The 16,645-nt window shown below is 40.2% G+C and overlaps 1 protein-coding gene across 7 annotated transcripts in view; it reads right to left on the bottom strand.

The window, feature by feature from the left end:
• The window catches only part of LOC128684814 (pyruvate dehydrogenase phosphatase regulatory subunit, mitochondrial), a 170,181-nt gene that overhangs the window by 134,068 nt on the left and 19,468 nt on the right, over positions 1-16,645 (bottom strand). For 6 of the 7 annotated variants that reach the window (XR_011394107.1, XM_070100929.1, XM_070100927.1 and 3 more), the window contains exons 2-4: positions 11,670-11,851; positions 862-1,015; positions 514-726 (exon numbers count right to left, since the gene is read on the bottom strand). Coding sequence is in view for 6 of the 7 variants with exons in the window: in XM_070100929.1 (XP_069957030.1) it covers positions 514-726; positions 862-1,015; positions 11,670-11,841 (539 nt within the window). In the remaining variant the exon portion in view is untranslated. The remainder of the gene's footprint in view (positions 1-513; positions 727-861; positions 1,016-11,669; positions 11,852-16,645) is intronic. The other variant, XM_070100934.1, reaches the window with a different exon arrangement.

The following is a 16,645-nucleotide window of genomic DNA, read 5'->3' as shown; positions in this document are numbered from 1 at the left end:
AGTTTTACGACTCACCTGCCACGAGTTCAATCCCCACCTGTACTGTGGTTTGTTTGTAATCGTGTCATTACAATTTTGCGAGTCATGTATATGTGTACAGAGGACCAGGGAAGGGGTGCTCCTTTCTTCCTTGTTCATATTAGTACAGTATTGAAAATTTCCAGTTATTTGTCTTTGTTTAGGTTATATGAGGCTCACATAAAAGGTAAAAACTTGATTAAACATAGATACATTAGTGAAAATTCCATGTAACATTCTTAGGAAAAGTTAATTAATCAAAACCATGGGGAATTCTTTACTGCCTATGATACTAAAAAAAAAAAAAAAAAAAAAAAAAAAAAAAAAAAAAAAAAAAAAAAACACTCCACAGTAACCTCTTTGATGTGAATACCTAATTAATATACAATACAGAACATATTAACAACTGTAAGATTGTTTCATATTTTAAGGATCAATAGCAAAATTTAAAACAAACACAATACACTACAGTTCTGTTCCTCAATTGTTACTTACTCTGCTATGGCTTTCATTTTACGAAAGTGAGTCATTCTATCACGAGTAAGAGCGAGATGAAGTCCCCCACACTGCTTCCATCCTGTATCATGTCCAGCCTCAGCTAACTCCTGGGCAAGGCGTTTGCTTGAATGAAGAATGTCCATTTCCGGTTTAATGAGTTTTATGCTACCAAGGAATCCAGATCCCCTCCATGAGGAAACCTCTCCAATTCTGCAAAAATTACTTATATGTGTGAAGCACATACAAAATTAAGTGCCTTTTTTAAAAAAGGTCAAAATTATTACACAGATGATGCAAAATTCATAATAATTTCACAGTTCTGATGAAGAGATACCTTCTTATTACCTTGCCTGTTCCAGCAAAACAGTATCTGTGCTCCATCCCAGCATTGCCAGATGATAGAGTACTGAGGTGCCAACCATTCCTCCCCCACACACTACAGCCTTGGCTTTCTTAGGAGGGACTTCATCTAATGGTAATGTAGATGCTATATTTGGTCCTGAACAAGAACAACAATTTATCAATAATAACATATGCAAAATAACCACAGGTGGAGGTGAATGACAGTTCTAGGCCTTTTGTGTGGCAATCAACACATCATCAGGAGCTTACAATGTTACAGAAATAGAGTAGGAAATCAAGACAGATTCGTTCTGGGAACAACTCCCTCCATAATAACAGAAAGTGGTGCCAAGAAGGGTGCCAAATGCCAGAAAATGCAGACAGCATATTACAGAATATAAGCATAAAGCATAAAAAGCCCATAAGGTTCGAATATGTAGTAATGACCAAGTGACCACAAAATTAGTAACATGTCAATTATCACAAACATGATGTCAAACTCCAAACCATTTCATTATAAAAGATTTTAAATTCTGATTCCAAAAGTGTCTGACACTTATTTTTAGGAAATTTCCTATTGTTGTATAAAAGAAAATAAGTCTAAGGCAACTCTTAAAAATGAGGGAGATGATCTTATTTTAAAGAGGCTAACCCCATGCAACTTTTAGGCAAACACTGGTGCATCTTTTATTGCTTGTTCACAATTATTGCACATATACAGTAGGACCCCACTTATACGGCAAGTTAGGTTCCAGGCTACCGCCATAAAGCGGAAATCACTGTAAAGTGGAATGCCCTTTTTCCACTTATAAGTGCATATAAATGCTAGATAACAAGTTTACACTAACATATATTAAGTTAGCAATAGAACTAGGCATTAAAAAACACACAATAAAAAGTAAAATACACACACAGTACACTTGCTACTTGCCTTAAAACATTAATATGAATGTGTGAGAGGTGAGTGGCAGTGTAAAAGTTTTTCCATGTCAGCAATAAGTCACTTTGTCTGACTTTTTTGGGGTTATCCTAGGTTCTCTACACAAATGCTGCTATGTACATATAATAATCTATAACTGTATTTGTGTATACCTGAATAAACTTGCTTACTTACTTACTAGTGGTCACTGGTGCAGCACTTTTAATTTCCTGCAACAATTTCTCCTTATTGTTCACAACTGTACTAACTGTTTGACGAGCCAAACCAAGCTTATGTGCCATCTCAGCCATCGACATACCTTGCTCACTAAGTTTAATCATTTCTAACTTGGTACTTAAAGTAAAAGGCTTATGACTCTTCTTTTTATCACAGCTAAGCTTAGATGCCATCATCAGTGAGAGCTACCTAGCTAACGAAATAGTAAACGAGAGAGAATGGGATACACGGAGTTCGGACAACATGAAAACAAACTGAATGGTGGTGGGCGATCACTCAGTCTAGTACAGAAGAGTAAATAAACAGCAACACTCCCATTCTCATGCAACACACCATTTTTAGAGTGAATGATAATATGGATTATTATTATCATTATCAAAAGAAAAGAGAAGTGCTAAACCCACAAAGGTCGTGAATAGCAAAAGATAGAGTGAAGGCATATGAAAGGAATATTTTTTACAGTTATCCCTCAGTAATTGATGTTGGACTAGAAAAAACGTAATTCTTCCATCACTCCTACAAGCCGCTTGGTAAACGCATCTCATATTTATGTCAATTTTTATACTGTGGGTGTATGTATCACGTTTGTGTGTTATGTAACGTGTTTCTTATATAATTTTGAAAAAAATATCATTGATGGATTATGTTTATATTAACGTAATATACGACATTTAATGCACCCAAGAGATTATTATCATTATTTTTATCAAGGCGTTTTCAAGAGTAGAGAGACTCTTAGTGATTTTAATGTGTACCTACATGCCAGCACAGCATGTAAGTGTATGTATTTAGGTACAGGTACACGTAAGTATAATCATCAGAGAACATATAAATATTCAGTAACTTGAAAACACTTGAATCTTGGAAAGTTTCCAGACATAACTGAGGGATTTGCTCACGGAGAATGTAAATAAACTGGGTGGGGTGCGGTGACCATATTAGAAAGACAGGTGGGGGGAGCCGTACAGCAAGTTTTGGTTATAATTTGAAATGTCCGAATTAGCGGAATGCCATGAAGGGAAACGCTGTCAAGTGGGGCTCTACTGTACATACATACACACATACATAGCCAGGAGCTATGAATAGACTCTTGCAACCACATAAAGATGAGTATGCATGCACACATACACATGTTTGCACACATACACATGCTTGCACACACACACACATACACATGCTTGCACACACACACAAATGTGCGAATTCCTCCAAATTCAATCAGAATTCAATCAGAGGAGGACCAGGCAGGACTGCAAAGGAATCTGGACAGGCTACAGGCCTGGTCTACCAACTGGCTATTGGAGTTCAACCCCACCAAGTGCAAGGTCATGAAGATCGGGGAAGGGCAAAGAAGACCGCAGCCTAAGGGGGCCAAAGGGTACAAACCTCACTCAAGGAAAAGGATCTTGGGGTGACTATAATACCAAACATATCTCCTGAGGCACACATCAACCAATTAACTACTGCAGCATATGGGCGACTAGCAAACCTAAGAATAGCTCTCCGACATCCCAGTAAGAAGTCGTTCAGGATTCTGTACACTGTGTATGTCAGGCCCATATTAGAGTATGCAGCACCAGTTTGGAACCCACACCTGGGCAAGCACCTCAGAAAATTAGAGAAAGTGCAAAGGTTTGCAACAAGACTAGTCTCAGAGCTAAGGGGAATGTCCTATGAGGAGAGGTTAATGGAAACTGACCTGATGGCACTGGAAGACAGGGGGGACATGATAACAACATACAAAATACCGAGAGGAATCGACAAGGTGGACAGAGATGGGACACAGCGACAAAGGGTCAACTGGAAGTTGAAGACTCAGATGAGTCACAGAGATGTTAGGAAGTACAGTGGACTCTCATTTTTCATAAGCATCAAAAGTTGCAATTTAAAACACTTGTAACTTTTTTCGTCAAAATATTGACTCGCGAATCGTTGTTTGACTTGCAAATAGTCTTTCGTCCCAGACACATACGAGCAGCCCTTACACGGCCACAGTCAGTGTCCCATTGTTTATCAGCGAATGAGAATGATCTCACGCATTCATACGATATATTTTGTAATATTCTATTTGTTTTAGTGCTTGAAACTACTAAATAAGTCACCATGGGCCCAAAGAAAGCTAGTGCCGGCCCTTTGGTAAAGAAGGTGAGAAACACGATAGAATTAAAGAAAAAGATTGTAGAAAAATACGAAAGTGGTGGTGGTAGTGACAGTGGTAGAGGGTGGTAGTGGTTGTGATGGTGGTAGTGGTTGTGATGATGGTAGAGGGTGGTAGTGGTTGTGATGGTGGTAAAGGGTGGTAGTGAGGGTGGTAGAGGGTAGTAGTGGTTGTGATGGTGGTAGAGGGTGGTAGTGAGGGTGGTAGAGGGTAGTAGTGGTTGTGATGGTGGTAGTGTTTGGTAGTGGTTGTGGTGGTAGTAGAGGGCAGTAGTGATGATGGTAGTAATGGATATTTGTGCCATGTGGAATAGGATGGAAAGATTTGTGGCATTAAAAACAAAGAAGAGACTTGGTACCTCGAGTCCTTATGGAGGGGGATTCCCCTTCCAAAGAATAACCTCTCTTCCCTCTCCCTCCTCCCTGTCTTCCATCCACCAACAACAGCCTTCAATAAAGGTAAGTGTCATGTTGCATGTTCATTCTTTTGTGCATGTAAATCTATCTTTAAGATAAAAAAAATTTTTTTTTAATACTTTTGTGTGTCTGGAACAGATTAATTGGATTTACATTATTTCTTATGGGGAAAATGGTTTCACAAATCATCAATTTCGCCATTAGTCACACTCTCTGGAATGGATTTATTAAGAAAAACGAGGGTCCACTGTACAGTAGGGCCCCGCTTTACTGTGTTTTGCCTTACGGCGCTCCACTAATATGGCAATTTCAAATTATGACCAAAACTTTCTATATGGCTCCTAGTCTTTCTAATACAGTGCACCCCACCTGGTTTGTTTACATTCTCTGTGAGCACATAACTCTATTATGTCTGGAAACTTTCCAAAATTTCAAGCGTTTTAAAGTTACTGCATATTTTATATGTTTTTTTTTTTTCAACAAGTCGGCCATCTCCCACCGAGGCAGGGTGACCCAAAGAGAAAGAAAATTCCCAAAAAGAAAATAATTTCATCATCATTCAACACTTTCACCTCACTCACACATAATCACTGTTTTTGCAGAGGTGGCCGGAATACAACAGTTTAGAAGTATATAAGCATAAAAATACACAATACTGTATATCTCTCCAAACTGCCAATATCCCAAACCCCTCCTTTAGAGTGCAGGCATTGTACTTCCCATTTCCAGGACTCAAGTCCGGTTATATAAAATAACCGGTTTCCCTGAATCCCTTCAATAAATATTACCCTGCTCACACTCCAACAGATCGTCAGGTCCCAAATACCATTTGTCTCCATTCACTCCTATCTAACACGCTCACGCATGCTTGCTGGAAGTCCAAACCCCCTCGCCCACAACACCTCCTTTACCCCCTCCCTCCAACCTTTTCGAGGACGACCCCTACCCCGCCTTCCTTCCCCTACAGATTTATACGCTCTCCATGTCATTCTACTTTGATCCATTCTCTCTAATTGACCAAACCACCTCAAATGTATTTTATATGTACAGTACTCTGAAAATTATGCTTATGTGTACCTGTACCAAAATATACTTACACAGTGTGCTGGCATGCAGGTACACATTAAAATCACTAAGTCTCTCTCTACTCTTGATGCCATATTAATAATAATACATAATCTCCTGGGTGCATTAAATGTTATATATTACGTTAAAATAGACATTTTCATTAATCCATCTATGATATTTTTTTCAAAATTATATAATAAACATGCTACGTAACATATAAACATGATAAATACACATCACAGTAGAATAAATTAACATAAATATGAGATGTGGTAGCCAGGCGACTTGTAGGACTTGTGGTAGCCAGGCAGCTTGTAGTCCAACATCAGAGAAAATGTGTACACTATAATATTACTGAGGGTAACTATAAAATTATTCCTTTCGTATGCCTTCACTCAGAGCATCATTTCTTCTAAAAATGGTGTTACATGAGAATGGGAGAGTTTCTCTTTATTTACTCTACTGTATCAATGTGGAAACAACCTGCACACAATGTAAAGTGTTTGTATTATGGTAAAATATGAACGTGTATGAATGAAAACCAGGCACATTCGCCTGGTTTGTTTACATTACCTGTGGGTGGGGTGAGGCAGGGAGGGCTGCCCTGGCTGGCTACCATACTTCCCAAATTATTGTTTTATAATATGTAAACCACCCACTGTAATCTTAACAGAGAAATAAACATTTCAATTTCAATTTCAAACCTGATTTCATACAAATAAAACTCACCTCTCACCCTACATTAAGGCTACAAATATTTTAACGTAATTAGTGAATGTACTGTAATATGGATTTTTTTGCTCTAAGGTGCTTTAGTTAAATGTTATCTGGCATTTATATGCATTTATAAGTGGAAAAAATGGTGTTTTGCTTTCTGGCGATGTCTGCTTTCCGGCAGTAGCCTGGAACCTAAACTACCGTATAAGTGGGGCCCTATTGTACAGTATTTCTTCAGTCACAGAGTTGTCAGGAAGTGGAATAATCTGGAAAGTGAGGTGGTGGAGGCAGGATCCATACATAGCTTTAAGAAAAGGCATAATAAAGCTAACAGAGCAGGGAGTGAGTGACCTACTAGCAACCAGTGAAGGGGCCAGGAGCTATGACTCAACCCCTGTAACCACAATTAGGTAAGCCCGCTCGTGCACATGTGCATGTGCACGTGCACATGCACACACACACGCACACATGTGCGCACACACACACACAAAAAGCCATTGCAGCAGAAACCAAGATACAGAGCTTAGAAGAGGAACTAAAATTCTGCAATGACCTAAAGAACCAAAGGACAGTATAGCCACTACATCAGGAACTGATACAACAGTCACAGACAAGGGGACTGTAGGAAGCAAAGGAGCTACACTGTATGTGAAGGCCCTATCAGACCCGTGTGGGGCCCGGGAAAAGACGGGGAGAACAGCGAGAACAACTGAGGGGACAAAAGACAATGAAGGAGCTAAGCTATGAGCATAGGCTCTAACAGACAACTCTGCCCAGGAACAGCTGAGCACAGGGACATCAGCTAGGGAAGAGACCAAAGGAAGGAAACACCCCAATGGAAGGATCTAAAGCATCTCAGAGGATGCTCAGGGAAGTCCAGTGGGAGGACAAAAGGGAGAAGTCAGGTTTTGTCTATGGGCTCCAGGAAGTTGAAGGGGAAACTCTTGAAGCAAGAAAACAGGAGGAGAAAAAAGACGACAAAGTCTCATGAAAGCAATAGGAGAGGATGATATGGCCCAGTTGACAAATTTTCGGAGAATTGGGTGGTTTGCGAGAGGAAAACACAACCAGTCAAAGTGATTTTCAAGGCAGAATCAGCTCAAAACTGGATCCTGCAGGAGAAAGCATGACTAAGGGACAAACCAGAGTACCAGAGAGTGTACCTTGACAGAGACAGAACACAAGAAGAAAGGAAGATATCGAAAGAGAGGGAGCAACGACACAAGGAGGAATGGGAGGCAAGGATGGAGGGGAGCAGGAGAACCCAGACCCAGGTGGAAGAGCAAACACAACCTCCTCCAGAAGGAAATAAAGAAGGAAACAAAGAAGGGCCTATAGGCCCCTGCCAGGGCTCCTGCTCCCCAAACCTACCATTCTCCCCGAACCACAGTTTTAGAAAAGAAGTTGAAGGTTAGGTACACGAATGAAGATGGAATAACGAATAAATGTGAGGAGTGGCATGAAGACACCATAGCAGTCACAGAAACAAAACTTATTGGGATGATAACAGACACAATCTTCCCACCCGGATATCAGATCCTGAGGAATGACAGGAGCATTTCAGGAAATGGAAGGAATGGATTACATAGTAGGTACAATTCAGTCTGGGGGACATAAGGTACTCATTGCAGTGATGTATAACCCACCACAGAACAATGGTGGACACACCAGCTGAGGTGGCTAGAAGAGCTCACTCGAGCAGAGCAAAGTTATTGGTTATGGGCGATTTCAATCACAGGGAGATTGACTGTGAAATCCTGGAGCCACATGGGGGTCCCAAAACTTGGAGAATCAAGATGATGGATGTGGTACTGGAAAACCTCATGCACCAACATGTTAGGGACACTACCAGAGAGAGAGGGGAAGATGAACCAGCAAGACTGGACCTTGTGTTCACCCTGAGTAGCTCAGACATTGAGGCCATCACATATGAAAGGCCCCTTGGAGCTAGTGATCATGTTGTTCTGTGCCTTGAATACATAGAGTTACAAGTGGAGAATGTAAGGAGTAGAAAGGGACAAGCCAAACTATAAAAGGGGAGACTACACAGGCATGAGGAACTTCCTGCAGGTGGTTCAGTGGGAAAGAGAATTGGTAGGACGGTCAGTAAACGAAATGATGGACTACATAACAAAATCCAAGGAGGCAGAGGAAAATAATGGGAAGACCAGAATGAGCCCTTGGTTTACCCAAAGGTGTAGGGAGGCAAAAACTAAGTGCACTAGAGAATGGAAAAAGTACAGAAGGCATAGGACCCAGAAAAATAGAGATAAGTTGAAGAGCCAGAAATGAGTATGCACAGATAACGAGGAAGGCCCAGCAACAGTACGAAAACAACATAGCATCAAAAGTCAAGTCTGAGCCGAAACTGTTTTATGGCCACATTAGGAGGAAGACAACAGTCAAGGACCAGGTAATCAGGCTGAGGAAAGAAGGTGGGGAGCTAACAAGAAAGGACCAAGAAGTGTGTGAGGAGCTCAACACAAGATTTAAGAAAATATTTACAGTGGGGACAGAAAGGACAATGGGAAGACAAAACAGAGGGGTACACCAACAAGGGATATACCAACAAGTGTTGGATGAAATACACAGAACCAAGGAGGTGAAGGAGCTGCTATGTGAACTTGACACCTCAAAGGCGGTGGGACCTGACAACATCTCTCCATGGGTCTTTAGAGAGGGAGCAGACACTGTGTGTGCCACTAACCACAATTTTCAACACATCCCTTGAAACTGGGCTACTACCTGAGGTATGGAAGACAGCAAATGTAATCCCCATCTTTAAGAAAGGATACAGAAACGAGGCACTAAACTAAAGACCAGTGTCACTGACGTGTATAGTATGCAAAGTCATGGAGAGTGGTGGAACACCTGGAACGTAACAAGATTATAAATGACAGGCAGCATGGATTCATGGAGCTATGACTCAACCCCTGCAACCACAACTAGGTGAGCACACTGGTCTACAAAGAGACCTGCACAAGCTGGAGGTGTGGTCCAGTAACTGGCTCCTCGAATTTAACCCTGCCAAATGCAAAGTCAGGAAGATCGGGGAAGGGCAAAGAAGATCGCAGGCAGAGTATAGGCTAGGTGGCCAAAGACTGCAAACCTCACTCAAGGAGAAAGATCTGAAGGTGAGTATAACACTGAGCACGTTGCTGGAAGCCCACATTAACCAAATAACTGCTGCAGCATGTGGGCGCCTGGCAAACCTGAGAAAAGCGTTCTGATACATCAGTAAGGAATTGTTCAAGACTCTATACACTGTGTACGTCAGGCCCATACTGGAGTACGCAGCACCTGTTTGAAACCCACACCTGGTCAAGTATGTCAAGAAATTAGAGGAAGTGAAAAGGTTTGCAACAAGGCTGGTTCCAGAGCTAAGGGGAATGTCCTATGAAGAAAGGTTAAGGGAAATTGGTTTGACGACACTGGAGGACAGGAGAGTCAGGGGTGACATGATAACAATATACAAAATACTGCATGGAATAGATAAGGTGGACAGAGACAGGATGTTCCAGAGATGGGACACAGAATGAACATTAAAATGGTATAAAATACCGACAGGTTGTTAGGTAAGACACATATGCAACAGTTAGGTATCTTTATTATGAAACGTTTCGCCTACACAGTAGGCTTCTTCAGTCAAGTACAGAAAAGTTGATAGAAGCAGAAGATACTTGAAGACGATGTAATCAGTCCATCACCCTTAAAGTTTTGAGGTGGTCAGTCCCTCAGTCTGGAGAAGAGCATTGTTCCATAGTATGAAACAATATGAAACAATATTGTTTCATACTATGGAACAATGCTCTTCTCCAGACTGAGGGACTGACCACCTCAAAACTTTAAGGGTGATGGACTGATTACATCGTCTTCAAGTATCTTCTGCTTCTATCAACTTTTCTGTACTTGACTGAAGAAGCCTACTGTGTAGGCGAAACGTTTCATAATAAAGATACCTAACTGTTGCATATGTGTCTTACCTAACATGGGACACAGAAACAAGGGGTCACAATTGGAAGTTGAAGACTCAGATGAGCCAAAGGGATGTTAGGAAGTATTCCTTGAGCCACAGAGCTATTAGGAAGTGGAATAGTCTGGCAAGTGATTTAGTGGAGGCAGGAACCATACATAGTTTTAAGACGAGTTATGATAAAGCTCATGGAGCAGGGAGAGGGAGGACGCAGTAGCGGACAGTGAAGAGGTGGGACCAGAAGCTGAGTCTCGACCCCTGCAACCACAATCAGGTGAGTACACACACACACACACACACACACACACACACACATCGAGCAGGGAGAGAGAAGATCTAGTAGCGACCAGTGAAGAGGTGGGGCCAGGAGCTGAGGCTCAACCCCTGCAAGCACAATTAGGCGAGTACACACACACACACACACAAGGTACTATGATTCTTGTAACCCTACAACAGCATTTCTCATAGTGGGGCCCTTCAAGAATAATGCTCATGATCCAAGGAACTTGAGCTACTCTTCCCTTCCTTGAATCAAACTTGATTGTGCCTCCCATTTCCCAGGTGTTGCATGATCCCTACATGTTTAGCACTTTCCATGATTATATTTTTTTTTTTTTATTATCACACCGGCCGATTCCCACCAAGGCAGGGTGGCCCGAAAAAGAAAAACTTTCACCATCATTCACTCCATCACTGTCTTGCCAGAAGGGTGCTTTACACTACAGTTTTTAAACTGCAACATTAACACCCCTCCTTCAGAGTGCAGGCACTGTACTTCCCATCTCCAGGACTGGGAAGTACAGTGCCTGCACTCTGAAGGAGGGGTGTTAATGTTGCAGTTTAAAAACTGTAGTGTAAAGCACCCTTCTGGCAAGACAGTGATGGAGTGAATGATGGTGAAAGTTTTTCTTTTTCGGGCCACCCTGCCTTGGTGGGAATCGGCCGGTGTGATAATAAAAAAAAAAAAAAAAAAAAAAATATAATCATGGAAAGTGCTAAACATGTAGGGATCATGCAACACCTGGGAAATGGGAGGCACAATCAACAATATACATGTTTAGCACTTTCCATGATTATACTAGTAACAATAAACAAGCAGTGAGAGGTGGGGGTTGAGAGCGTATTATCCATTATTTGTGTTACCTGAAAGAACAGGTGGGTCATCTGCCAAGTTCGGCTGAGAAACACTTCTCTACAAGAATTCAACTAATTTTATAAAATGGAAAAATCCCGTTCTTACAAGGATTGCTATTATAAGTCCTTCATTTAAACGTTATAATGTTCATTTTGCTAATAAATATAACAACAGAGTTTTCAGCTTACCTTCTTCCTGGCCATGGTAATGGTACTGATGAGGAGGGTACCATGTGCCCTTCAGATACTCTGCTGGTACTGTTCCTGTATGACAATGTTTTAGTTGATGGGGATACAAAACTCCAAGATTTCTACATTGCCTGCTCACATTTTGGAAAATGTTTGCTCCCATTTTCACCATTGTATATTACCTGTTTGAAAAAAAAAAAAAACTTTATGAATCCCACTCCACCAAACTGTTCAATCAATACCTGGCATATACAGTGCAAAATTTTTGTTGGACTACATTTGTTTATATATCACAAAATGCAAATCAAACAATTACTGTTCCAGTCCTGTACATACAGTGGACCCCCGACATTCGATATTAATCCGTTCCTGAGAGCTCATCGAATGTCGAAAATATCGAAAGTCGAATTAATTTTCCCCATAAGAAATAATGGAAATCAAATTAATCCGTGCAAGACACCCAAAAGTATGAAAAAAAAAATTTTACCACATGAAATATTAAGTTTAATGCAATAGAATAATTACAATAACAACAATAACAATAGATTAAAAAGAATAGAATAATTGACACTTACCTTTAATGAAGATCTGGAGATGGTTGATAGGATGGGAGGAGGGGAGAGTGTGGATGGTGTTAGTGTTTTCCTGCTCACTATAGTAGAGATGGTTGATTGGGGTTTACTATACAACCTGACCAGCTCCAACACACGCACTCCACTTTCGTACTTTGCAATTATCACTTTCTTCATTTCAATAGTCATTAGCACCTTTTTTCTCGAAGGGTTGGCACTGGAAGCTTTCTTGGGGCCCATGGTTACTTATTTTGCAGAAACAAGCACCAAAAACAGTGATAATATGGATAATATGGAATGTACCGAATGTATCCTTAGATGCGCGCACACTGGCTGGCTTGTAAACACTGGCACACACTGGGCAGTTCAGGCCACACATGGACACGTCTAGTACGAATCGTATCGAATAGCAGGTTTTCGATCGAATGTTGAGGCGAAATTTTTGCGTTAAAATGCATCAAATGTCGGATTTATCGAATGTCGATGCCATCGAATGTCGGGGGTCCACTGTTTTAGTATTATACAGTACCAATATATTTAAAAATACATATATGTATAGTTGAACCCCAAATTTTAATGAGTTAGGCCCCCTAGAATCCCTGTAAGTTGATAATCTGTGAATACAATTAGTTTTGGATTCACTGTATTTCAAAAGGCATATCTCTTTATTTACTGACATTCATTAAAAAAAATAAAAATTATCCAGAGAGAAAGAGACATAAGGAAATGGGATGATATCCATCTTTTTTAATAAAATCCTGTGGTGGATTTTTAATTTAGGGGTAATGTGCAAACCAAAAACAGTGGACACTAGGAAAACAACAAGTAACTAAAGTTATTTGCAGGAAACCCTTCAGTAAAAATTTCTGGATAATCAAAGGACATGAATTCTGGGATTAACTGTACTGAATATCAAAACTATACAATTCAATTCAATTCAATTCAATTCAATTCAAAGTTTATTCTCTATAAGGATTACAATGCTGAATTTATAGAATTTGGTTATTGTGTGGTTTACATGTAGTAAAATAATGATTACAGAGTGTACCACTAGAACACCTAGCATGGCTAGGCATTTCGGGCAGACTTAGTTTAAATCTTAATTTTAAAATATTACAAATTATGAGGTAAGTTGGTATTATGGCTAAGTGACTAAATACTAGTTTGTGAGTTTAGCAATGTGAATGCTTTTGTTTTGGCACAGTACATAGTTTCAGTACTGGAATATCACAGGATTCATTATTTTAAGATTGAGATTAATATTTCTGTTTATGGTCAAATGGGTGAGTGAGTGTAAGTATGAACCACCAGGTGGTATTCGTGTAGTTAGTTGACGGGGTGTATCAGGGAGATAAGATGTTTTCTAATGGTAGTTTTGAAGGTGATGAATGTGTCTGCAGTTCTAGAGTTCTCAGGTAGGGTGTTCCAGATTTTAGGGCCTTTGACATACATTGAATTTTTGTAAAGGTTTAGTCGGACACGGGGAATGTCGTAGAGATGTTTGTGTCTGGTGTTATGCCTGTGGGTTCTGTCACAACTATCAAGAAAGCGTTTTAGGTGAAGGTTGATATTGGAGTTTAAGGTCCTGTAGATGTAGATTGCACAGTAGTAAGTGTGGATGTACTGAACAGGGAGTAAGTTTAGATCTATGAAGAGTGGGGGGGATGTTGCCAGGGATGGGATTTAGTGATTATTCTTACTGCAGCTTTTTGTTGGGTTATTATTGGCTTTAGGTGTGTTGCTGCAGTTGATCCCCAAGCACAAATAGCATAGGTGAGGTATGGATAAATAAGTGAGTGGTATAGTGTGAGAAGGGCATTTTGCGGCACGTAGTATCGTTTTGGATACTTTTTTGGTTATATGTTGGATATGGGTGCTGAAATTCAGGTTGTTGTCAAGGTATAGGCCTAGGAATTTGCCCTCATTATGTCTGGTAATTAGAGTGTTGTCGATCTTAATGTTAATTTGTGCATCTCCTGCTCTGCTACCAAACATAATATAGTAGGTTTTGTCAGTGTTAAGCGTAAGTTTATTGGCTGTCATCCAAGTCGATATTTTGATCAGCTCCTCGTTAACAATGGTGTTGAGGGTGGCAAGATTAGGGTGAGAGATGACATAAGTAGTGTCGTCAGCAAAGAGAATGGGTTTCAGGTGTTGGGATACGTTTGGAAGATCATTGATGTATATGAGAAAGAGCAGGGGACCAAGGACACTTCCCTGCGGAACTCCAGTATCAAGTGGCCATGTTGTTGATGCTGTGTCTTTAATGGTGACATACTGATACCTATTAGTAATGTAAGATTTTAAATAAGCAAGCGCATGGCCTCTTATACCGTAATGGTCAAGTTTGTGGAGTAGGATGTCGTGGTCTACTGTGTCAAAAGCTTTTCTTAGGTCAATAAAAATTCCTAGTGGATATTCCTTATTTTCCAATGCTGTGTAAAGCAGATCTAGCATTTTTATGATTGCATCATTAGTGCTTTTATTTTTCCTGAATCCAAATTGGCAGGGGTTGAGTATGTTTTGTGTCGTTATAAATGAATATAGTCTCCTGTGTATGAGTTTCTCAAAGATTTTGGATAGCAATGGTAAGTTTGATATTGGCCTATAGTTGTTTAAGTTTGAAGGGTCACCACCTTTATGTATTGGTGTAACCCTTGCCATCTTGAGTAGTTTCGGGAAGGTGCTAGTTTCTAGTGACTTGTTAAAAAGTAATGAAATAGCATGCGAAAGGACATGGGCCGCTCGCTTGTACAGTAATGGTGGGACATGAGACAGATTCCCTGAGTTATTTTTAAGTGACTTTATAATCTCGGTGACTTCCGTGGGCTCAGTTGGTGCAAGATAGAAGGAATTTGGGAAATTTCCATCTAGGTAGTCCCCGGCATGGGCATTGGTATGTGGGATTTTATTGGCGAGATTAGATCCTATGGTTGAGAAGAAGTCGTTTATCTTGTTAGCTGTGTCAGTGGGATGTAGTGGTGTTTCATTAGGTTTAGTTAGGACAATATTCGTTTTTTTTCAGTTTATGGGTCCCTAGAATCTGAGAGAGTGTTTTCCAGGTCTTTTTTATATCTCCTCTAGTGTCTGTGAATCTACTGGAGTAGTATAGTTGTTTGGCTTTTTTTATTACTTTGGTGAGAACTGATGAATAGTGTTTAAGAATATCTTTGTGTATTAAGCCCTGTCTACATTGCTTTTCATATTGGTGTTTCTTGTCAATGGATTTCAGAATGGTGCTGGTTAGCCATGGGCAACCAAGCCGTTTGTTTGTGATCTGTTTCGTTTTCATAGGACAATGTTTGTTATATAGTCTAAGTAATTTGTTAAGAAAAATGTCTGTCCAGTCATCAATACCATTGGCCTTGGAGAATTCTGTAGGCCAGTCAACAGTCTCTAGGTCAGCTGTGAACTTCTTTATTGAGGCCTCATCATGGAGTTTAAATGAGACTTTGTTGTATTCAAGTGGTGGTTTACTAATGTTTATCAGGAGGAAGGTAGGGTAGTGGTCTGTAGTGCTATCTGTGATTATCCCTGATTTAAGGGGGGCTAGTATATTGGTCCATATGTGGTCCATTATGGTTGCACTTGTCTCAGTGAGCCTGGTTGGTTTAGTTATTGTTGGTGTGAGAAGTGTGTTGTCCATATTGTTGATGAAATCAGTTACAGGCTGATCATCTAGTATGCCAAGGTTGATGTTGAAGTCTCCAGCTAAGAGAAGGTGGTGCTTATTCATTTGTCTGTTTGTTATTAGTGACTTTAATTTCTCACTGAAATTTGGGATGTTTGTGTGAGGTATCCGGTAAATGGCACCGATTGTTATAGGTGTCTTAAGGTTTTTTACAGTAAAATTAGCAAAAATGTATTCCCCATATTCATCATTAAAGCATGTGGTGCTAATACAAGATAATTGGTTAGAGTAATAGATTGCAATACCACCCCAACTTGGTTTGGTCTGCAGTTGTGAATTGCTGTGTATCCTGGTAGAGGGTAGATATCTATTGTGTCCTGCTTAAGCCAGGTCTCAGTAAGAATAATGCAGGAGAAGGGTGTCTTTAGTGATTCGAGGAGTGCCAGGAGGTCATCATAGTGTTTGCTTAAGGACCTGATGTTGTAGTTAAATACTGATAGACTTTTAGCATTGTTTAGGATAGTGCTGGCTTGTGATGCTGTGTAATAAAGGCAGTTACTTTCCAATAGGTTTTGATTGGGTGTCAGATTATGGAGGTTTAGATCAGGGTCAACATGATCAATCATCTTCTAGGTTTAAATTATGGTTATTTATATCCTGAGTTGTGTGTTGAGTTCTTGTACTGATATCTGTAGTGGTGGGAAGTTTGGACAAGTATATAGCTAGAGTATTTTGGTCATATAGAGTATAGTCACTGCTACACATAATGAAGT

This window comes from Cherax quadricarinatus, chromosome 5 (genome assembly GCF_038502225.1).
Source record: "Cherax quadricarinatus isolate ZL_2023a chromosome 5, ASM3850222v1, whole genome shotgun sequence".
In the NCBI taxonomy this organism is placed as follows: Eukaryota; Metazoa; Arthropoda; class Malacostraca; order Decapoda; family Parastacidae; genus Cherax; species Cherax quadricarinatus.
Note: the sequence above shows the minus strand (reverse complement) of the source record. Positions and strands in the feature narration are given on the sequence as shown.